General features: G+C 37.4%; 2 protein-coding genes across 6 annotated transcripts in view; both read right to left on the reverse strand.

Moving 5' to 3' along the window:
• The window catches only part of LOC103032000 (myelin regulatory factor like), a 39,144-nt gene extending 24,351 nt beyond the window's left edge, over positions 1 to 14,793 (reverse strand). The window contains exons 1-13 of one of the 2 annotated variants that reach the window (XM_049474127.1): positions 14,333 to 14,793; positions 13,619 to 13,693; positions 8,851 to 8,938; positions 8,561 to 8,622; positions 5,277 to 5,685; positions 5,084 to 5,190; positions 4,845 to 4,995; positions 3,901 to 4,096; positions 3,743 to 3,819; positions 3,480 to 3,590; positions 3,251 to 3,341; positions 2,900 to 3,100; positions 1,849 to 1,957 (exon numbers count right to left, since the gene is read on the reverse strand). In XM_049474127.1, the coding sequence (XP_049330084.1) occupies positions 1,849 to 1,957; positions 2,900 to 3,100; positions 3,251 to 3,341; positions 3,480 to 3,590; positions 3,743 to 3,819; positions 3,901 to 4,096; positions 4,845 to 4,995; positions 5,084 to 5,190; positions 5,277 to 5,685; positions 8,561 to 8,622; positions 8,851 to 8,938; positions 13,619 to 13,664 (1,648 nt within the window). In that variant the 5' untranslated portion in view covers positions 13,665 to 13,693; positions 14,333 to 14,793. The remainder of the gene's footprint in view (positions 1 to 1,848; positions 1,958 to 2,899; positions 3,101 to 3,250; positions 3,342 to 3,479; positions 3,591 to 3,742; positions 3,820 to 3,900; positions 4,097 to 4,844; positions 4,996 to 5,083; positions 5,191 to 5,276; positions 5,686 to 8,560; positions 8,623 to 8,850; positions 8,939 to 13,618; positions 13,694 to 14,332) is intronic. The other variant, XM_049474128.1, reaches the window with a different exon arrangement.
• Positions 14,794 to 14,899: 106 nt separating this feature from the next.
• Positions 14,900 to 22,816, reverse strand: part of LOC111188170 (RAB3A interacting protein (rabin3)) — a 31,207-nt gene continuing 23,290 nt past the window's right edge. For 3 of the 4 annotated variants that reach the window (XM_022667006.2, XM_022667004.2, XM_049474129.1), the window contains 6 exons: positions 21,466 to 21,594; positions 19,607 to 19,719; positions 19,111 to 19,134; positions 18,865 to 18,964; positions 17,436 to 17,505; positions 14,900 to 15,574 (listed from right to left, as the gene is read on the reverse strand). In XM_022667006.2, the coding sequence (XP_022522727.2) occupies positions 15,492 to 15,574; positions 17,436 to 17,505; positions 18,865 to 18,964; positions 19,111 to 19,134; positions 19,607 to 19,719; positions 21,466 to 21,594 (519 nt within the window). In that variant the 3' untranslated portion in view covers positions 14,900 to 15,491. The remainder of the gene's footprint in view (positions 15,575 to 17,435; positions 17,506 to 18,864; positions 18,965 to 19,110; positions 19,135 to 19,606; positions 19,720 to 21,465; positions 21,595 to 22,816) is intronic. The other variant, XM_022667005.2, reaches the window with a different exon arrangement.

Raw genomic sequence — 22,816 nt, forward strand, 5'->3', positions numbered from 1 at the left:
GATTATACCTTTAGTGATGATACCAGTGTCAATTGGGCAATAGATGCTATTTCTATACATTCCTATATATATATATATATATATATATATATATATATATATATATATATTCCTATATATATTCCTATAAACAGTTAAATAAGAGAAACTGATTATTTTAAATAGATAGATAGATAGATAGATAGATAGATAGATAGATAGATAGATAGATAGAGAGAGAGAGAGAAAGAGGTGGTGGTGACTAATATTAACCATGTGTGAGTAACCAAATAAAAATACCTTGATCAGAAAATAACTTGGAGGCAGGAGTGATAGGAGGTGGCAACAGAGAGAGAGCAGAGGAGTTATCAAGCAGAAAGGGACGTATGGAGGAAGCAGTACAAATGGCAGTGTGTTGAACTTCTTACATTGTTAAAGAAATAGTTTGAGTCAGATTAAGATTAAGATATTGCAGGAAGAGGAAAAATAAGGTAATGAGATTGTGGAAAGCAGAGGCTATGAGGAAGGACCATGTAAAGATATCTTTTTTTAGACTGTAAATGTTTGTTAAAATCCTATTTATGAAAAATCTGGGAGACTAAAAGTGGAGAAGAAAGAGTTTGAGGAAAATTTACGGTGTTTATATATAAAAAGGGCAACAGAAGATTTTTTAATGGAAAACAGTGAGGTTAAAGAGAAAGGGATTATACCAAAATAGTGGCAAAGGGCAGGGGGTGTCTTTATATTAAAAGTGAAGGATTCTGTTGCCACTGAGTGGTTTCACCCTATAGGCTTGCTTAATGTGGAGGGCAAGATTTTCTTTAGTGTCACAGAGAGAACGGCTGTGTACCTAAAAACAAATAAGCTTCTAAAGCAGTCATATATGGCATCACATTCAGCAAAGACAGAGAGGATAAATTTCTATACAGTATTTTAAGACTCTGCTGATACTTTTGGTTGTGTGCCGCATACTATAACATGGAATACATTTGCATTTTTTAGATGGCACATATAATTAAAAGGCCAGATAAAGTCTAATTTGAAGATATTCTGTTTTGCTTTAGCTAATCTCATTTTAGGCATTTATAATGGACATGGAGGTGCTTATTGTGGCTTCTAAGTGGGTCGTAGGTGGTAGGAGGTTGCATAATGGTATACCTGGCTGATATTGTTGAAAACTGCTCTACGTACTTGGCGGCTCTTAGGCTGGCAAAAATGAAGGTTAAACCAAGAGGGGCAATTTCCTAGACAAGTCTACCCTTGAATGGAGATTTTCATAAAACAGAAAATATAGTCTATGACTAGGCCTAATCCCTGTCTGGTAAAAAAAAACAACCAACAAAGTCTAGAAATCCCCAATTCCTAACTCATTTCAAATATCTTTTTATAAAACACAGCTCCACTGCTCCACAGCTCAATACTCAGGGCTTTATACCCCTCTAGCCCGGGTCTGACATTAGACACTGTGCCAACAGGTTCATGTTTATCTGCCACTTGAAGTAGCTGAATGCATGCCTACATATTTTGCTAACTTAAGAAACCATAATTCTGACTAAATGCCACCAATAAAGCAACATGTTCCAGTATTAACATTAATTCCTCTGAATTTTTACTTGGAAAGTCTACATTGCATTTGTACAGTTTTTGTAATTGTGACCAGGCTTTATAGGTTGCCTTAAAACTTGGTGCTACAGGAAATTCTGTCTGTTTTTGATGAAAAAAACAGACCCCTAGGCATCCAAGATGACCCTATACTACCCAGCACAGGGCATTATAACCACACACAAATTTCAACATGCCTGATTAGCTTTAAACCCTCTACCAGACATTCATTTTATTAGAATGTGTGGTCTGACTCTGAAAGTTCACCTGTTTCGTGCATCTGGTCAATTCCCATCTTTGATGCAAACTCTGGCTTGTAGTCGTACTCCACAATCCTCATCTTAGCTATTCTTTTCAGTTGTTCTGTTGAGTCCACCTGGGGAAGTATACCAATAATAATAATAATGTATCAAAGCAGATCACTGATTACCACAGACAGAAAAAGTTTGGGCACCCCTATTAATCTTAATCATTTTTAGTTCTAAATATTTGGGTGTTTGCAACAGCCATTTCAGTTTGATATATCTAATAACTGATGGACACAGTAATATTTCAGGATTGAAATGAGGTTTATTGTGCAGAAAATGTGCTATATGCATTAAACCAAAATTTGACCGGTGCAAAAGTATGGGCATATGGGCAATACTCCTAACTACTTTTCACTGACTTACTGAAGCACAAAATTGGTTTGGTAACCTCAATGAGCTTTGAACTTCATAGCCAGGTGTATCCAATCATGAGAAAAGCTATTTAAGGTGGCCAATTGCAAGTTGTTCTCCTATTTAACTCTCCTCTGAAGAGTGGCATCATGGGCTCATTAAAACAACTCTCAAATGATCTAAAAACACAGATTGTTTAACATAGTTGTTCAGGGGAAGGATACAAAAAGTTGTCTCAGAGATTTAACCTGTCAGTTTCCACTGTGAGGAACACAGTAAGGAAATGGAAGACCACAGGGACAGTTCTTGTTAAGCCCAGAAGTGGCAGGCCAGTAAAAATATCAGAAAGGCAGAGAAGAAGAATGGTGAGAACAGTCAAGGACAATCCACAGACCTCCTCCAAAGAGCTGCAGCATCATCTAGCTGCAGATGGTGTCACTGTGCATCGCTCAACAATACAGCGCACTTTGCACAAGGAGAAGCTGTATGGGAGAGTGATGCGAAAGAAGCCATTTCACAGAGTTGCCTGAGGTATGCAAAAGCATATACCTCAGTATTGTTGAGCGATGCACAGTTATTATTATGGCCCACTCTGTGCTTATCTTGTTAAAACCTTTACAATGTGGAAATCAATACAGTAATGAATTTGAGACTCTCACCTCTTGAATGTTCTCTTTGGCTCTTCTGTCTGACGGATGCATAACCGTGCCCATTATTTTGGCATTCCCACAAATCACAAGAGCCTCATCTGGAGAGTCAGTGTTGACCCCAACCCTTCCTTGACACACCACTGAGTCAGAGGTCTGTCCTTTCTGCCAGAACACCTCACTGTCATTTTCAAACTGCCCAGGATTGGAGGCCTTACAAAGAGATATGCTGTGGTCAGTTACTATGCTATTTCCAGTCCTAGAATAGCATCATTCTTAAAGATGATTTAAACAAGAGATTAGATATAGAAAAGGCAAGCATCTAAGACAGTTCTTTTTAACCTGGAGCAAGGCAACACTTACCCTAACGATGATTCTCTCAGATATGTTTGCAACCAACATGTAACTTTTCCCCCTGACAGTTGCATAAAGCCCCACAACCATTAAAAAGTACCTGTCAAACAGAAAATATTACATCTTCACACTCATAACAACATCTAACCTCTAGTGCTTAACTGTCAGACACCAAAATTATGACACAAAGAGGAATTTTACAATAAATGTGTAGCACAAGCATATCTGGCTCACTGACCTCTGGTCAGGATTAGGCTTGCCTTTCTTCCTCATGTTATTGGCAGTGGTCTCACTAAAATGCAGTCGACTAAGTGTAACCTTGGTGATTTTGTTTCCAGGCAAATTCACTCTAAAAAAGATTGAGATCAAAGTGGCGATTAAGCATATTTAAAATGACATTTTAATGTCCTTAATGCCAATGTATGAAATGTGTATATTGTGTAACCGAGCAAGCTCTTTGGATTAAGGTCATGAATCATGTTGGTTATAAAGGTGACTTACTGAACTGGCCGGAAATGTTTTTTGCTGCGATCAGACTGTGATTGCTCTATTGTGATTTGGTGGTTCTGGGCTTCAAGCTGAAAGACAAGTCAAAGGGTCAAATCACAGAACAAACATAGATATTAGAATGATTAGCAGATGTATGTATACTACATTACCTTCACTCCAAAAACATTCACTTCGAATCCCTCTATTGGCATAGGACCTGCTGGGGTTTGCACATAGTTAGGGTCTCCAACCATCCCGATGTGAACTGTGACTTGGAAGTGATTCTTCTTCTGACATACAAAGGCTTCATCAGCTCTGGAATAGCTAAAACCTTTATCTGTGTCCACATGATAGCCAGGGGGTGGGCTATAAAATGCATGCACAGACAAGAAAACAGACATTTTGGAAAACACTTTTTACATTTTACAAATTTTAGGTCAAAGTTAAAAAACGACTGTAAGTTACTTTTCTAGGGAAAATGTCTTGTTGGAGTCTAACTTCAAAAGTATGGTTATTTACACACTCAGCACCCGGTGCTTTACATGAGTTACTACGTCAGTGCAGCATGGCATAAGGACAATCATCCTGTGAAACTCCCTCTGACACTGATTTCTCACCTTCCTCTTGAAAACAGATCCAGTTATATCATGGTCAGAACACCATTTAATAGCAATCTTGGCATAATAAGCAGGTGCCAAGTCCTGCTGGAAAAAAAATAAGCATCTGTATAGATTTTTTACAGCTGACTTAACAACAAAACGTACCAAACTCTTCTAGCCGATCGCTGACTTATGTTGGACTACATTATACACAGTGGACCAGCACCAGGCAGATGGCACCCTAATCACAGACTGTAGAAACTTCACACTGGACTTCAAATACCTTGGCTCTGTGCCTCTTCACTATTCCTTTATACTTCATGACTGTAATTTACAAATGAAAAATAAAATTGAATTTCTCCTTGCAATAGACCTGTTTTTTCCCCGGTCAGATTAACCAGATTTGTCTCCAGTTCAGGAGTGACTTGATACTAATAATGTGGTCTAGGGATATCTGCGCGTGGTGGATCTTGATGCCCTGAAACCAATTTAAGTTACTTAACCAGGAAACTTACAGTGTTTGATAACTGCTGGTGTAGAGGGAACTGCACTGGTTGGGCTGGAACCTGTCCCATGTCAGTAACTGGTAGGCCCCCATTACTGGACCTGCCCCATGGGCATCACCATCATAATGTGGCATCTCGCATGTCCCGTCCTCAAGACTTACTACAGTAACAGAAAAAAAAATGTTTGTTTAGTCTCTCTTTGCAATACAAACCAACTAATTGAGCCTTGATTTGTGTCCTTCACTCACAGACTGAAGTCTTGGTCCAGCCAGAGTCATTCCATTGACACTGGTCTGTGTCATCTTCAAAAGAACCTGAGCGCCTTCTCTTCTTTCTTTCGGGCACCATTTGCGTCCTGTAAAAGCAAACTGCACTAATGAAACTGTCGAGAGGTAAACAAAACCAGGATTCAATCCTTAAGAAAAACAAGCTGAAGCTCACCCTGAGTTCAGCTCAGGTTTGGGGGGCATGAATGGGTCTAGACATGCAGCATGCGGCAACGGATACGGGGAAGCGGTGGAGGTGCTGGCTTCTGTGCAGCCCCCTACTATGGGAAGATGTCTGCTTTCCCGTGTAACCTTGTGGACTGGTGCTGTGGGTGGTGTGCTGGCTTGAAAACAGCCCTCAGCTGGGCTTGTGTTGGCAGTATGTTTTTTAGGAGAATCACAAACAACCTGAGCTAATGCAGGTGTGCTGGACTTTATTTGGTTCAGAGCCCAGCCATGAAGGTGATGAGGAGATGCTGGAACTTCAGAGTGCTCAGACAGACTTTCTTTTTGGTGCCGTCCTGCCAAAGCAAGAGTGTCATGACTGCTCTGTTTGCTGGACCAATTAGAACCTAAGCAAACATCTGAAGAGACAAAGTAACAACATAATTATTAATATCTCTAACAAGGAGGCATATATTAATCAGATAAGAGATTAAAACACAAAGTGGTATAAACAATCTTCCTGAGTTCCTTTTTTGCATGTTTGTCACTCTGTTTTAGATCATCAACCTAATTTAAATATTAGTCAAACACAACACAAGGAAACCTCACGGTTTTCATTATTAAGGGAGAAAAAATCCAAACCTACATAGCCCTGTATGAAAGAGTGTTTACCCCTAAACCTAATAACTTGTTACGCCACCCTTAGCAGCAACAACTGCAATCAAGTGTTTACGGCAACTTGCACAGCACTGTGGAGAGCTATTGCCCCAACAGCATCTCAATCAGAACGCCAAAGTCTTCAGCCATTCAGAGGTGAACTTGCTGGTGTGTTTTAGATCATTGTCCTGCTGCAGAACCCAAGTTCGATTCAGCTTGAGGTTACGAACAAATGGTTGGACATTCTCCTTCAGGATCTTTTGGAAGACAGCAGATTTCATAGTTTCATTTATCACAGCAAGTCTTCCAGGCCCTGTAGCAGCAAAACAGCCTCAGACCATCACACTGCCACCACCATGTTTAACTGTTGGTATAATGTTCTTTTTCTGGAATGCAGTGTTTCTTTTACGACAGATGTGCTGAGACACGCACCTTCCAAAGAGTTCAACTTTTGTTTCATCAGTCCAAATAGTATTTTAACAAATGTCTTTGGGAAAAGAGCTGGGGAATTACCAAGCCTTAACCAGCCTTAAATGTTCTTTTTGCTCAGCAGTGGTTTTTGGCACTCTACCATGCAGGCAATTTTTGCCAGGTCTTTTTCATATGGTGGGGCATGAACGCTGTCCGTAAATGCCTGCAGTTCTTTAGATGTTGTTGTGGGGTCTTTTGTGACCTCCTGGATGAGTCATCGCTGCGCTCTCAGGGTAATTTTGGTCAGCTGGCCACTTATGGGAAGCTTAATCACTGTTCCTAATTTTTGGTCAGTTTCCTCTGCTGAGAAGCGTTGGACAAATCCAGGTAGCTGCACCTCTAAAATGGCAATCCACCAGAGCACACCTGGCTCTTAATGTAAGTGGTGACATGCTGATTGCAAGTTACACCCAAAACACACCCATGATTAAGAGAATTAATACATGCCTTTTGCATGTTTCTAGCCATGCAAAGCTTATTTTTCCCTTTGTTAGGATAGGAAAAGCTGCATGTTGCACGGTTGAAGGCTCGTCTAAAGATCACTTAAATAGGGCCCAATGGGTTATAAAATCTCTAACACTGAGGAATTTACACTCTAGATGAAACAAGACTGCTTTAAAGCTTGCAGCTTCTGTTACTGATAACAATGACATTCATGACAAGAACATATTCTTTTGTTTGATAAGATTAAAATGGGTCTTTATGGCAGACACCAAACACTGCACATCACCTCAAACACAACATCTCTACAATGCATCATTATACAGTATTTACCAGTGGCGTGCAGTGAATATAGTGGGTACCCCTTCTGCACCCCCGCAGATATGTGTATATTAAGTAAATCTTTTTATGGGACAACACTGACAAAATTACACTTTGACACAATACAATTTATAATGTTAAATACTACAAAAACAATGCAGTATTTATGGCTAGAAGAATATTGCGTAACGATTTTAAACCCTCCTAAAGTGGATAATACCATTCCATGTTAATAAGCTTAATAAGTTTACCTGCCTGCTGACTTATTATTGGTCACTCTGCTCAAGCTTTAGCATAACATGTAAGTATCTACTTAACCTTTTAAATATGCACCTTAAACACACTTTTCCTTACATAAATAACTCACATGAATTTGCTATCCCACCTTAAATGCTGCTGTTGCGGCACACAGGCTTCAGGCTGTAGTCGATTTTCACAGTACTTTTCACTGTGTGAAAGTGTCATTTTGTCAGATACTTAAATATCTGCAGAAATGTGAGAGGTGAACTCAATTTTGTGATACACTGTAGGGTATTATGTACAGACCATTTGTAAATTCCAGTCTGTTTATCAATATATACTGTATATAATGCTGTGATTTTAAAATATGCACATACATTTTTTTTTTGGTTTATAGTATACAAGAAGACTGATACATGTGACACTAGGCAGCATGTAAATAAGACATGATGACACAACAAATATATAAATTGGCAAATTGTGTCATCTAGTAATATTTAGCTACTTTTCAAACGGGCTGTAGAATCTGAATAAAGTTGCAATGCTGGACAGAATATGAATGTTCAGAAAGTCCTGATTCACATTATTTTATAAGTCTGTGATTAGGTTCCCAAAAGCATTGTTAATTTATTTTGTTTTTTTCCCTAATTCTCTTAAATGAACTAATGTGAACTTGCTCGCTCACAAATTAATGTCTACCCCAAGTCAAAGTACTTCTTTACCGTTCTTCTTTTCAAAACAGCAAAAGATGTCAGAGTCAGGGATCCAGATGAAATTGGTGGAAAAATAATAAAGAACATTTTTATAAATACATTCATTCTCACTATCCATTTGACCAGATCCACTTATCCTATCGATATTTTTTGATTCAATACTTCTGGGAAGTTAACACAGTTATGATCACCACTGTATTATGACCCTGTTCTTCAGGGGTCAGGACACCACAGAGCAGCTATTATTTGGGTGGTGGGTGATTCTCAGCACTACAGTTTTGATACTAATTTAAACAGGTGATCATTTTTAGTTGCAATAGTAATAGTTGAGTTTAATGGAGTTTAATGCATGTGTGAGGTATAACTTTTATTTATTTAGTAAATAGATTTTTATCTTTTGATAAGTCGTGCTTGGTGTGGCAGCAAGATCTGCTCATTTTATAAACTTTACCTGGCATTTGTGGTGGTGAACAAGGTTCTGAACCTGAATCTGGAGGAGATTCGGGTAACATACTAAAAAATATAGAAACAAAATTAAAGAAAGCATACAGCACACAACCAATATAACCAATAGAAAGGTACAATGGAAATCTCTTAAATAAAATCCTGCCAACACTGGTGTGTACATTGTTATAAATCCATTTAAATCATTTAACCACAATCAGGGTGTGACTAGAATTAAAACCTCTCTGGCAATGCACAAAAAGCACATTTAATACATAATATATAAGCAGAACTCACAAAGTGGGGTCAATATCATTGCTCAGATATTGTTCAAGAATGCTGGTGTCCACTGCTGCACTCTCCAATATGCCACTAACATCCTGCCCTGCAAAATTGGCAAAGAAGTTGAGCAACCATAAAATTCATTACAAAACCTCCAGTTGCTGGATGAGTTGTTGGAAAGGAAAGAAACTGTGTATGTGTGAATGTAATTATGGTATATCTATGTTGGAAATAAGTAATTACAATACCAGCATGAAAGATACGTTCCCCAATGGTGAAACAAACTACCTTCTACTACCAGAGCAGGATCATCCCTCGCCATCTTTAAGGAACTCCTGAAGACAGAGTACTTTAAAGAGCAATTACTCTCCTAACACCTCTAACACACTAACTACTTCTAACCCACTACATCCCTTTGGCCTCCTTTAGGACCTGCCTAAAGTTTTCGTTTATCTTGAACTTCTTTGTCTTCTATTACTAAATGTACATGATTATTTGTAAGTCGCTTTGGATAAAAGCGTCTGCCAAATGTAATGTAATGTAATGTAAACGTGCAAATAGGCTTAAGTACCCTGTTGGCCCACATTTAAGCTGGATACAAATTGAGATACGTTTGGACATGAAGGCATACAGGTTGTGTATAGCAGTCTGTGGCACACCTACCACCCAATGTCTAATTAGACCATACCCATAATCATTTATGTATCAGAGTTTCGCAGCAGTGTGGGTGTGTTTCTTTTTGGCCAAAAAGTGTATTAAAGCATATTGAGTCCACTATGACTACGCTGTAATTACTCTGACTTACAGACGTATGACCTCAAACCTGACCCTGACCTCATGATTGTATACTGCACCTACTCCAAGATTACAGCAGGAGCTGTTATCTATCCCGTTGAGTCATCAGAAAGAAAAAAAAAAATCACTAACAGGCAAAAGGTCTTAACTGGGAAATGTGATTACATTAAAAAAGTGATGGCAAGACAAGCTTTATAAACAATATACAATCATTCATATACAACACCCAGGACAGTTAGGACAGTACTTTCTTACATTGTTTCTTCAGTTCTCTCAGTGCAGTTTATATTATTTTTTTATGTACTAATATTAACAACATTTTGACACTGAGGATATTAAATGTTTCAGTGTTTGTCCCATTCCTCCTACAAACTTAAGATGTGTAACAATGCAGGATCAGTATCACATTTTTTTTATCACAAGTTTTCCACACATTCTCTACTGGGTTGAGGTCAGGACCGAAGACAGGACAGTCCAGTATCCATACCCTCTTCTTCCACAGGCATGATCACAGGAGTTCAACAGGGGTTCGGTTTAGGCTTTTGCCCTTGCCCTTTACACACAGACATTCCTCCTGAATACTTACTGTTATGAAAAACCTTCCAACAGTTTTCATGACACTGTTTAAATCTTTTCACACATTTCTAGTCATCTTTGCTCCTCAAAGGCATGTGCAAATATCCTTTGCAGAGGTCGAGTGTAGACAGAAACTCAGCTCCCCCAAACCTTTCAATAAGTTTATTAACTCTCACCATCATTTGAGAGGTTTTCCTTAAAGCTGCTTCAATTCAGTTGACCCCAGTTCTCCTATGAAAAGGCCCGTTGGAATAACTTTGGACATTGGCTCTAAATGATTATGTTGGTTTACGGCTAACCAGCGGTTATGTTAGATGATGCACATGCTTTACATTTCAGGGGAGGTGCGTGTCGGGCTACGACCTAGGTTCGACGCAGATGTACGAAAAGGTCAGAATGGAACATTTGTATTACATTCGTGTGCCTCTTTGTCATCAAGTGTTTGTGGAGGTCCAACAACCACCACTGCATATGTTAGCCATTTTCTCAGGACTTGTCATTTTGTTAGTCTGGGCCTCATGTTCTAATGCTCTCTCTGTGATTCATCTTATGTCATCTTATCTCACTATGGATCTTCAATTAAAGGGTAGGTTAAGCATAGGGTCTTGTTTTCACTTATTCTTAATGAAAAGTAAGAGGGATCTTAGACTGGACTGTAGGTTTACCTTCCAACAAGACGATGACCCTATTATGTATTGCATTTAATGTATGTAAATCAATATTTGTTTTACTGAAATAAAACAGCTTCAAAACAATATTAATACTCCAATTAATTTTTCGCAATGGAGAAAAGCATCTAACTGCACATTGGAGTTTAGCAGGCAGAGCAATGCTTGTGGGAACTGCATAAAGTTATATTTTTGTAAAATCCTGTAACATTAATCGTGTCAGTCCACATTAATCGTGTCAGTCCACAGGTTCTGTATCTCTTGGCTTGACTAAATATGCATTAAAGGAAAGTCTCAAAGAGTAAATTACACCTTTTGACTGTAACGAAGGCGCAAGTACAGTGCTGGTTTATGCCACGCACATTCTATAATATAAATACATTAATACAGATGATATTTAATCTGCCAATCTTAAAAATCTACAGAGTTCAAAGTGGACTTAAGTGCTGATCTTCCCAGATTATCCTGTACTGTGTGGTGTCTAAAATTTGGACTTAACTGTTCCGATCTTTTCTCAGGGCAGTCGCCTAGTTGTGATTGGATGTATAATAACTTTTTTAAAATCATTTAAAAGCTTTGTGACGAGTGGTTGGATGGTTCTCCCAAGGTTTCTTCAGCTCTGAGGGAGTGCTCACTGGGGGTTCTGGTAGTGCATGATCAATGTTTTACCTGATTCTCTGTCCTGTGATCACATTTACGCAAAGCTGCTTTATGAAGCATCAGTTGTAAAAAGCGCTATAAAAATAAGTTTAATTTCATTTAAAATATTTCGGTGTCCTGTAGTGCGGGGTGGACAGTTATTCTTTACTGTAAAATGAGACGCTGACTTTATGTCTGAAACATACTGCAACACAAGCATGAGGTAAATACAACATACAAATAGGATGCATAATAAAATTAAGTAAACTACTACAAATAAGCATTTGTGCACCACAACAGAACAAAGATTTTTCAAAAAATCTTAAAACCTATTTTAAAAAAGGAAATAATATTTCACAAAAAAGCTTTACCTTTTGCATTTATTTAATCAAAAGTGTTTTTGGGTGAATTAATTCTTACAGCCGAGAAAAACAGATTTTAAATATACAGGGTGTCTGTTTGTTTTTCTTCCTCTTGGCTTGTTTGCGTGGCGTAGCAGAGTGACAGAGGTTCAGAGATGTCCGTCAGGACTTTTTGTGTGCATAATCTGAAAGTGTGTGGCGTTTATTGTAGGACACCTTGTATACTGTTTTTAATGTAAATCCAGCACTGATCAATCAGTGAAAATTTTTTTTACACTTATTTATAATATTTGTATCACCTGACCTTTTCAAAATGATAGACCAAGCCATAGCTCACTGCTAATCGGATGCAACAATTATTTCTCTGAAACTCTTAAAGCCTTTAATTCTAAAGCTACCAGTTTAAACTGGAAAAGAAATGTAACTGAATAACTAAACTGAAAGACTTCAAGCACACTAGCAAAAAAGAAGATTATATAATTCAGTTTTTTTTTTTACAGGTCAAGAGAACAAAGTGCATTCAGGTTTATTGCTAGGACCTCAGGTATGCAGCTCTATATTTGTGTTGGGACAAAATTCTCATAAACACCCAAGAGTGTACATGTTTTAACAGCTTGCCAACACAATCTAAGAAAAAATGGTTTATTTGTTTTGTAGTTTATCTTGGATTGCTAAAGTATACTGAAAAAAATTTAATGAATATTTTTTTCAGGTTGATCAAAAGTCAAAAGCCTTAACAAAAGTATAACAACAATAACTGAATGTTGATTCAGCAAGAAAACATTTGTAGAGAATGTATACTTTACAAATAAAACTATTTACACTATATGTTGGCACAAAAATATGTTTGTCAACTTAGTTATACTTTATCAAACTGAACAAATTATTATCATGTAATATGAGAATCTGGATTACTGCAGATAAAGTATGTACATGTATATGTTTTGTCTGCAGTGACATGGGACAGGATTAAACTTATATATTACATACATGGGTCAATCACATCACTTGAGTCCATTATTTATATCATTACTTTAAGATTCCCTACCTCTTGTAAACCTATAATCAAAAACAAATGTGTTATATCTATTCGGATTTGTGTTCAGTTTCTGAACCGCTGTTTAGCTTAAATTGCAATCTTGGCTGTTTTATTGTATGATTAGAAAAAGCAGTTTTAAATGACTAGTATAAACTGAGTACTGTAACAAAAAGAACAAGTTCTGTGTGTAGTGCAAATCTAACACGCAGCTAGCTCCTGGTGGCTTAAATGCTGCAGGTTAGGTTCCCTGTTTCAACTGATCAGCTGACGAGAGGCTGTCATGACTTGAACACAGGTGCAATGCCCAGTCTGACATGACTTTTTCAATGAGATATACAATAACACAAACACATGCAGCAAATGGTATCTATTTATCTACCACATAAGGGCTCAATCTAATTCCAACCATAAACATAGTCATTGTCTTAGTACAGCCCCTGAAAGCAGAAAATCTAGCTCATGTTACTGTGGGACTTTTATTACTAGGCCTGAACTGTGGACAGAGCTTTAAAAGTGAACAGTCACCAGCTCTTATTTACCTCTTAAGATCACTGTTTAACTAAACACACATGTGATCCTGAGTAGTGGCATGTGGTGATTGAGGAAAATCACTGCACAAACTTACAGAAAGAGTTTGTGTGTATAAATTCCTGTTTTTGTTTTTTTTAAGCTAGTATAAGGCACGTTGATTGCAGGCTCCTTACCATTAAAAAATTGCTGGAGGGCCTCATTTTCTCCAAGCACATCCATTGGACTGTCTCCAACTTTTTGTGCTCCACCTGTTGGACAGATAGTTGTTTACCAGTTTGGCTGCTATTCATCCAATCTGCTTTTAATACAGCAGTGGGTGGTCAGCGGTGGTCACATGTAAATTAACTAATAAGGAGGCTCGTAGAGGACATTTTAACACAGCTTCTGTTATTTAATCTTTGGTACAGATGAGCTTTTTTATGATTATTCCCAACATTTTTCTTCTAGGTCTTAACATTAAACGTGTAACCATTATCGAAGTCTGCTGTATCTTTTCAAGTCAAAATACCTTTGGATATTTTCAAAGTAAACAAAAAGCATTTTTGTTTGTCACTCTGGAAAAGAGCCTCTGCTAAATACCTTAAATGTAAATATAATAAAGACAAATGGAGTAAATCAATCACACAAAACTAAAGGGCACAGCAGGGGTAAATATTAGGAATACATTGTTTTAATGTTTATTTTACATTAATGTTTGATTAATAAGAATTTAAGTGGCTAAAGGGGAGATGGAAAAATCAGAATAAATAATCTTTTTTTACTATTCATACTATCAGTGAAAGAAATGGGACTTAATTTCATTATTAAAACAGTCAAAAGCGTCAGTTTCACATATAGAATAGTTGGGACAGTACATTTCTACTCACATCATCAGATAAAGAGCTTACCTTTTCCTCAAGATGGAGGTGCCGGACTCTGTTGAAGTATCAGCTGACCAAAACCAACTTCTCAATCAAGTGCAATCCATTTGGCGATGTTCCATATAATTCCACAGGTGGTGGAATACCACCGGCAGTATTCAATTTAAAATTTGAACCTTTCCTAAATATCTCCTGCAGTAAATCGTAGAGAAATGTAGTTCCTCATTCAGTGAAAATGGCGGCTGCTGTGTCCCTGAATCTAACGTACTTTGTTCACTGATCAGAGGCAAAACTCCATCTATCTGCGCAGGCGTTCACCAGTTTGCATATAGAGGAGGGGCAGATGGCCTTGTTGCAGGCCATAAAAGAAGCATTCTTTATGGTCTTGTGGATGTGTGTACAGGCTGCTGTGCTGTAAGCAACACAGAGGGAAGTGTTGCTAGTGAGTAAAAGCAAACAGAGAAATGATCTCTGCTAGAGACAGTCTCCAGCTCCATCTAATCAAGGTTTGTAGCTACTCTAGACAGGCACTGTAACTAACAATTATAACCTGTACTGAAGACTGATAAGAACACATTAATAGTGGCTGGAACATACAGTCAGTACAATTTTATTCAGTGTTCCAGAAAGGCACTAAAATCAAAATGGGGAAGCTTAATGGTCTCTGGGTGAAAGCACACAAACAGTAAAGACATATCAAGAAAACATATGCACAGCACATTCCACACAAACACATATAACATCACAGTAACTTGTGGCTAGCTAAACTTAGGATTAACAGAGGGTTCAGGACATGTTCATTGGTGTAGACTAAAACTTTTCCTTTGTAAAACATACAGATTTGAACAGTCCTTTGTAATGTAAATCCAAAACCAATATACATACCCCCTCATCACACACAGACACACACACACACACACACACACACACACAGGAATCAAATTGACTTTAGCAGTGCATGTTGTACTTTGATTAGGAAGGGGACCTGATATATAGGTCCATCACGCATACTGAGAAACAGGACACAGCCTGTCTGCTGGAATGAGATGAAAAGCCAGAGTGTTGAGGAGGGGAGTAAGAGGTGGTCCCTGTGATGCCCCTTTTCAGCTGTTTGACAGGATGATTCTCACTGCTCACTGTGTTTTCACTGAGATGAGACAGCATTCCTATTCTCGAGGCTGACTGGTCACAGTTCATCTCTGTAGTAGCCAAGCTTAGCGTAGGACATCTCCTTCCGTAGCTGCATCACCTCCCAGAACATCTGTTCAGCTAAATGCATAAAACCAGACGACAGACATTCATCAGACACTTGTGGAATGTACCGGTATATAAGCTTAATACCCTTAATGAGGGTTTCCCAATGCCTGTGCACTTAGTCTATACAGTGTGTAATCTTTATGTGCACTGGGCTGCACTAAGATGAGTATTCTTTGTTAGTCTAGCACAGTAGCATTACCGGCGATAATAACACAGTTGTGAAACAACAGATCCATTCCAAAAGTAATGTTTGGTTATTAATTACTTACAGCTTACAGACTGACTTTTTGCCACATAGCTATTTTGTCTTGCTACTAGCTTAGTTACTCAAGCTAAATATTAGTAAGCTAGCTGGCCAACTATGTAAACATGGCCTTATTAGCTATTCACTAACCAATATGTTAACTTTGTCAGTTCAGGTTTCGGATAGTTCTATTTTGTAAAAATGAAAATGTAGCTAGCTGGCAGACTAACTTTAAATTAAATTGGATATAATTATTGCTAGCAAAATTGTTTGGAACTGGAAACTCTTTATTTCCAGCTGATTTTTAAATGACTCAGCCAACAGTGCGGTTATTTCTTTCCATTAAATATTAATTTATTCATTTCTAAATTATCTAACTAGATTTTTAAACATTTATCACCCCCTGACAGAATATTGTTCAAGCAAACAGCAATAATCATAACCACAGGAACCACAGCGTCAGCCTCTGTAAAGTTCCTCCAGATTTTAGCTCCAGTCCAAACCAGCCCACCTGATTCAGGCAATAATGGCCTTCAGGAGCATCTCAGCAACAGAAGCAGCTGTGTTGGATCTTAACTCACCAAGGAGGTAGATCTCCAGGACCAGGGTTGAACACACACATTTACAACAGAAGGGCTACTGTGGCACAGTTCACAGCAAAAAATTTAAATAAGGTTACAGAAGAAGGTTTCACCACACAGTGCTGTCAATTGTTGAAAATATGCAGTGGTTTCCTGTGAGGTCAGCTGAAAAAAACTTTTACTTAAGTAAAAGTAAAAGTACCCATCTAAAAATCTACTCGAGTAAAAGTAAAAAAAGTACTCAATTTAAAATGTACTTTGAGTAAAAGTTACATAGTTACTTTTAATTATTTGATGTAAAAAAGTAAAAACAAATTATACAATGATCCATTTTTTTTTCTTTACTGTTAAAAGGTTATGGTCGTATATGTGACTATAAAGCATAGTTTTATAGTTGTACAGTTCATTGTCATATTTTAACTTGCCATTGTTATGCTTTAACTGCTATTTACATGTTTTTTTTTTACATTTAAGCAGATCGTGTAATGATAAAAATACTCACCACCACATGCTTTCGCAGGTTTGGTGTGGAAGTTTTGAAAGCTGGCAGCTCTGTCCAGCGGGGCACATTTTGCATTGCATGAGGACTCATTATGCTCGTTATTGCACTGCCACGTTATTCCACGCGCGAGCATCCGTGCGCCGGCGTATCCGGCCAATTATTATTTTTTTAATTCAGACAATTGTTTTTTTCCCAGCATTTTATTTTTTATTCAGTAACGGTGAGTTTTCCAATGTAGCAAAGTAAATTACTTATGTCAAAATGTACTTGAGTAAAAGTAAAATGACCTATTTTAAAAACTACTTTAACAATTACAAATTACTATAAAATCTACTCAATTACAGTAACTTGAGTAAATGTAATTCATTACTTTCCACCTTTACAAGTATTGCTTTGGTTAAACATTATAATGCTTACTTCAATTTTACTTAATTCCACTACCGTACAGGCCACAGTCCTGCTGATTTTTACCTACTAGTAGACAATATTCATTTCCTATCCAGTCTGCCTGTTGAAAGTTCAGATATTATGTTTGTGGAAGCTCACCATCCTGTTGCTTGACCAGTCCTTGGTGGATATAGCGAATATAAGTGAAGAAGTTGCAAACAGATGTAATCTAAGAAATTGAGAGAAGAAGTTCAGCCATTAAGAACAATCCATACATACAGCAATCAAGCACACATCTGAACTATGTTCATCTTGGTTCTAAGGAGTACTTGCTTGATACCTCTCTAGACAATTTTGCTCTATTGAAAAGTGAAGCCTTAAAGCATATAGAATGGCCTGATCATGATTAGGTATGTGGAATACTAGTCATGGAAGAGAGTGAGCACTGAGCTGCAGGAACAAATTCATTACTTTTTTTTCAGGCACACTTAAAATCTTTTTATTTCTCCAAAAATCATCAGTGTGCCTTACGTATGAATTTTACCAGTCAGGTTTTAAAGAGCAGTAAAGCCACTCTGCTGAAGTACAGTGTTACACAGGAGTTTCAGTTTAGTTCTGAGTTTTATTAACTAACTCAGCCATCATTTTGTTTACTTAGCTTAGCTTTACTTATATACTTAGATAATAAGGAATTTGCCAAATCGTGCATTAATAGTGTTTTTTTTTCTACCTTTTTTACCCCAAATATATTAGTTCTTAACATGGCTAAAACTAGAACTGGATGCATAAGTTGCAATAATTATAGGACATGGTTAGAGAACATTGGATAGTTTGGTTTGTTGTTGACTGTTAAAACGTGGTGAGTGGTGAGATCCATCGAGATCTCTGATGCCTTCAGAAAGAAGGCTTTACTGTAGATTATTTTGAAAATAATTTAAGTCAAGAAGATATAAAGCATCTAACACAACCAGATCAGGCCATCCTAGCAAGTTCAGCCCAAGAGCAGACCGCAGCAATAGTAAAGAATCTACAACAATCCTAACATTTTATCACAGGACCTACAGATAGCTCTTACCACAGATGATGTCAATGTATGGTAACTACAATCAAAAAGAGACCAAACAAGTTTGATTTTCATGGGAGTTTTGCAAGGAGAAAACCCCCCAAAACTTTAGGCGGTCAAGACTGATTTGAAAGAGTCAACTGCCTGTTTGACAGTGAGGGTGTCCTCCTTGCATCTCCTCCGCCTCGTGATGGTATTTTAGGGTTGTTGGAGACTTCTTTATGCATTTAAAGATCCTAGTTTATTTACATATCTGAAATCATGTGTCGTGTTTAAAAGATACAAACACTGCTATATTTAAGATCAGTTTCCCAGACATGGATTAAGCCTAGTTTTGGACTACACAACATTTTATCAAGATTTTATATTGTAAGGAAAATATAATTCATAATCTCTGTCTGGGAAAGCAACCCGTAGAGAACATGTAGAGGACCACTGCTGTCCCTTGAGTTAGCCAGTTAATGTGGGAGTTCCTCTTTGTGAACAGCAGTTTAACCGAACAGTACATGTGGTAGAAGTACTCACCCTATACCTACAAAATGGGGACACATAGTAGTAGTTGCTGCAGTCCCCAAACTTGATCCTATGTTTGCAGGTTTTTGTCTGGCCACTGAGGGCACATTTTCTGTAAACAGAAAAACAGGTCTTTTGTAGTAAAATGCTTTACTGAGTGTATTTTCAGAATTGAGGAAAAAGTGCAAGGCTTCATGGGGAATGATAAAAAAAAGGAAACAGGAAGCAGGAGAAATACAGAGAACACTGACCACTTACGTGACTATTTGAGAACGTCTGCCACTAGTGGGTGCCCATTTTAGTGTGAAGAACACAACAGACAAAAAAAGAAATCAAAAGAAACAGAAAAATGGAAAAAAAAAATGCCGACTAAGCCAGCCAAGCAGACACTCTAAAGAGCAGCTTATGGGGAATCACTGATGCAGTGAGGAGTGAGAGAAGGTGAAATGCATGAAAGTTAAAGTCCAGATGACAGTGGACTTTAACTTTAAAATCCTTCACAGCGCTATGCTGTTATAGAGTCCTAAATCACCATGTTGTGAAGAAAAGTTTGAAATCTTATTGTTTTTAAATCAGTGAAGTCCTTTAATTGTGACTTCATTAGTGTAACATACAACCTTTACACAAAATTGTAAAAACAAAACAGATAACACATAGTCTTCCATCTACACAAGCACAACAGACCACAAACAGACCACGCAGAATATATACTACTGTTTTTCTAAAGCTATTATGTGTGTTTGGCAGTACTCACTTGGGGCCTCCACACTCCATGGCTGAGGCTTTAACTACAGGCAGTGGTTGGAAACCTACTGGCTCCACACTTAGCGTGTTCTGCTCCACTGCCTCCAGGATTGCTGACCCCAGCTATGGATAACAGTAAGAGGGTGAAGATAGAAAAATAAAACGGAATTCTCTTCTCTAAGCACAACTAGTGATACTCCAGACTTAACAACTAGGGACTGAGCTAAGCCAGTCTGCATTTTAAAAGACAAACTGAGGGCTTATCTACTGCTTTGCTCTTCAAACTTATATACACCACACCACACATGTGCTATGTATTAGTAGGTAGTATGACAACGCAGCTACTATAAAAGCGGCATAATAGTGAACTGAGTGAGAAGGAAGGCACAGTTTATCAAGGTTAAAAGATATAAAAGAAATTAAGGGGAAATAATCATATGAAAGAGGTTAATGAAACATTTAGGGTCATTTTTGGATTTACTGTGATCAATAATTCTATTCTAGCATCTGTTGAGGAGCATTTGAGTTTTTTGTCAGACATAAAACCCAACGGTGGTGATAGAAAACTGACATGACATGTTCTGGTTGTGCCAGTAGTTTAAGAGAACATGATAAACATGTGATAGCACGAGTGATCTTCTTAATAAAGTTAAAATGATTATCTCTATCCTGAGACAACTGGTTTTGAAGGCAATATGCCATAATTTAATCATTAAATTAATAAAAATGAAAAATAAACCTATTAAAGAATCTAACATGTAGGCAAAGGACCTGATTATAATCTTGATTCTTTTTATTAATAAAACAATTCTTTCTTAGTGGAACATGTTTTATTCACATTCTAAAGAATCAGTGGTATATCAAACTAATTATTCTGTAAGTTTTCCACACTATATACAGTATCTCACAAAAGTGACTACACCTACCAGCTACACCACTCACATATTTGTAAACATTTTGTTTTACATTTTCATGTAATAACACTGAAAATACAGTGCCCTTCATAATTATTGGCACCCCAGGTTAAGAAGTGTTCTTTGGCTTCTAATAAATTCTTTAAAAATAATAATAATATAGGACAACAATACAAAAAGAGAACATCTAAGCTTTAAATCAAGTGACATTATTTGTTGGGTAAAAAATTACACATTAAGAAATAAAACTTTTAGATGAAATCATGTGTGCCACAATTATTGGCACCCCTGGTGTTAGTACTTTGTTCATCTTTGTTCAAAGATACGCTTCTTTATTTACTGTTCCAGATGTTTTAAACTTTGTGATGAGATTGCTCTGACTGTAGATAAGTTAATCTGCAGGTAAGTGGCTATTTTCTTGTAGCCATTGCCTGATTTATGAAGGTCGACACATCTGCCTTACTTGAAATATTGTGTTCTCTTATTTTTACTATGTTTAAGAGTGAGTAAGAGAAATGGGCTTCTGTGTAACGCCATATTTATACCCTAGGGAAACACGAAGGGATTAATTACTAGTTAAAGGTTCCTAGATACTTTGATCTACTTTATAAACTACAGTAGAAATTACATAAATGGTTCAAATACAATATATAATTCTCAAGAAATTGGGAAAGGTCACAATAATTATAGCACAGGTCATTTTATTTCCCTCCCTGGTGTCACATTAAAGTTAGTGTTCCTGGTACAATTCCCTCTTACTGGCCACTGGATATTCAACACGGCACTTATGGCAAGAAAACTGAGAATTGTTGTAGGTCATCCATGAGATAAAGCACGATGACCAAGGTCAACGGCAGTTTTCCAGGAAGGGTTCTGCTTTTGTGAGATACTGTATTAATATACAGAATGGGCAGATAATAGTCATGTGGATATTTGTGAAAGCCCCCCTACCTACCTCACTCTTGCAGAACGTGAGGCACGGATAAATGTCTTCTCTGTAAATTCGGTCCAGAAAAGAACAGTCCCTCTCCAAAGTGGGCTCCTCCTTCCATGCCTTAAACTCACTGAACAGGAGGGAATCCACCTACACTCACACACAGAATGAGGGAGAGACAATTCCACCACTGTTATTGTCTATACTTTTGGGAATAATATAAGGTAGTTGTTAAAGATGAATGCACTGCAGTGAGAGCAAAGGTAAACAGCAGAAAATAAAACAAGCAAAATACAGTAGTGACACAGAACAGGCATCAAGTGTGACAGTGGGGCTGGGTATGACTTTAGTCAGCAGAAAGGCAAATGTGGATTAGCTAAAACGTTATTGTGCAGTTTGTAAAGCTGTTAACACAGACTTGTTGTGGGCTTATTTGCACAAAACAATGGCAACATGCAGTGCCTACCCAATATAACCCCTGTGAGGAGCTTGTGATCTGGTGGGTGGTTAAAATACTGGGCCCAATTATGAGGTCATGAAGTTGTATTGTTTCATTTCCATAATGTCCTTTTTAGAGGAACTATACACTTTAGCCGTTTAGCTCCAATTATGTGAACAGTTCCAAATTGGCTAAATTGATTCAAAGCAACATCATGAACAATGAATATTTACATCTTAATTAAGTATACATTTTCATGGGTGGATTTATCCTAATACACAACTAGGAAATCACAAGTGATTGTGAAATGTCATTACTGTTAAAATGTGAACACTGTTTTATTGAGCAATGCATTTGAACAATATTGCAGTTCAGTTATACAATGCAGTTCATAAATCAAAAGCAACATTTTTATCTCTGTATTCAAGCTGTTAAATGTGTAAAAATGGATGTAGAAAGTGTAAAAAAAATGTCTGTTTGGAAATCATCCTATTACTAGTCACTTCATCTGACAGAAGACCAAAATGACAGTCAAAAACAAAAGTGCTACATAAAGTTACTAAAGTAATGCTAGAAGATTCTTTAGATTTTTTAGAACCAGAGTTGTGAAAAATGGGAGTGTGAAGAAATTTTGTAATTGATTATATTTTTGAGAAGTAGCATGTAGTGTAATGCAGTTACTCTTTCACTGTTTAAAACAATGAGGCCTGTGCAAAAGTGAGATACTCAGCACAAGTTTTATTTAGCAAAGTTTAAGATTTTAATTGGCAAATCAGGCTTGAGGTATGTAACAAAGGAATTATGTTGCTAAGCTTTATCAGTTCATTTTTCCCCATATTCAAAACCAATCATACATGGGTTTCTCTAAGCAACTATTGAGAATATTAAGAAATTAATCTGACCCAAAAAGGATGAAGCACAGTTAATCTGAAC

Source organism: Astyanax mexicanus, chromosome 2 (assembly GCF_023375975.1).
Source record: "Astyanax mexicanus isolate ESR-SI-001 chromosome 2, AstMex3_surface, whole genome shotgun sequence".
In the NCBI taxonomy this organism is placed as follows: Eukaryota; Metazoa; Chordata; class Actinopteri; order Characiformes; family Acestrorhamphidae; genus Astyanax; species Astyanax mexicanus.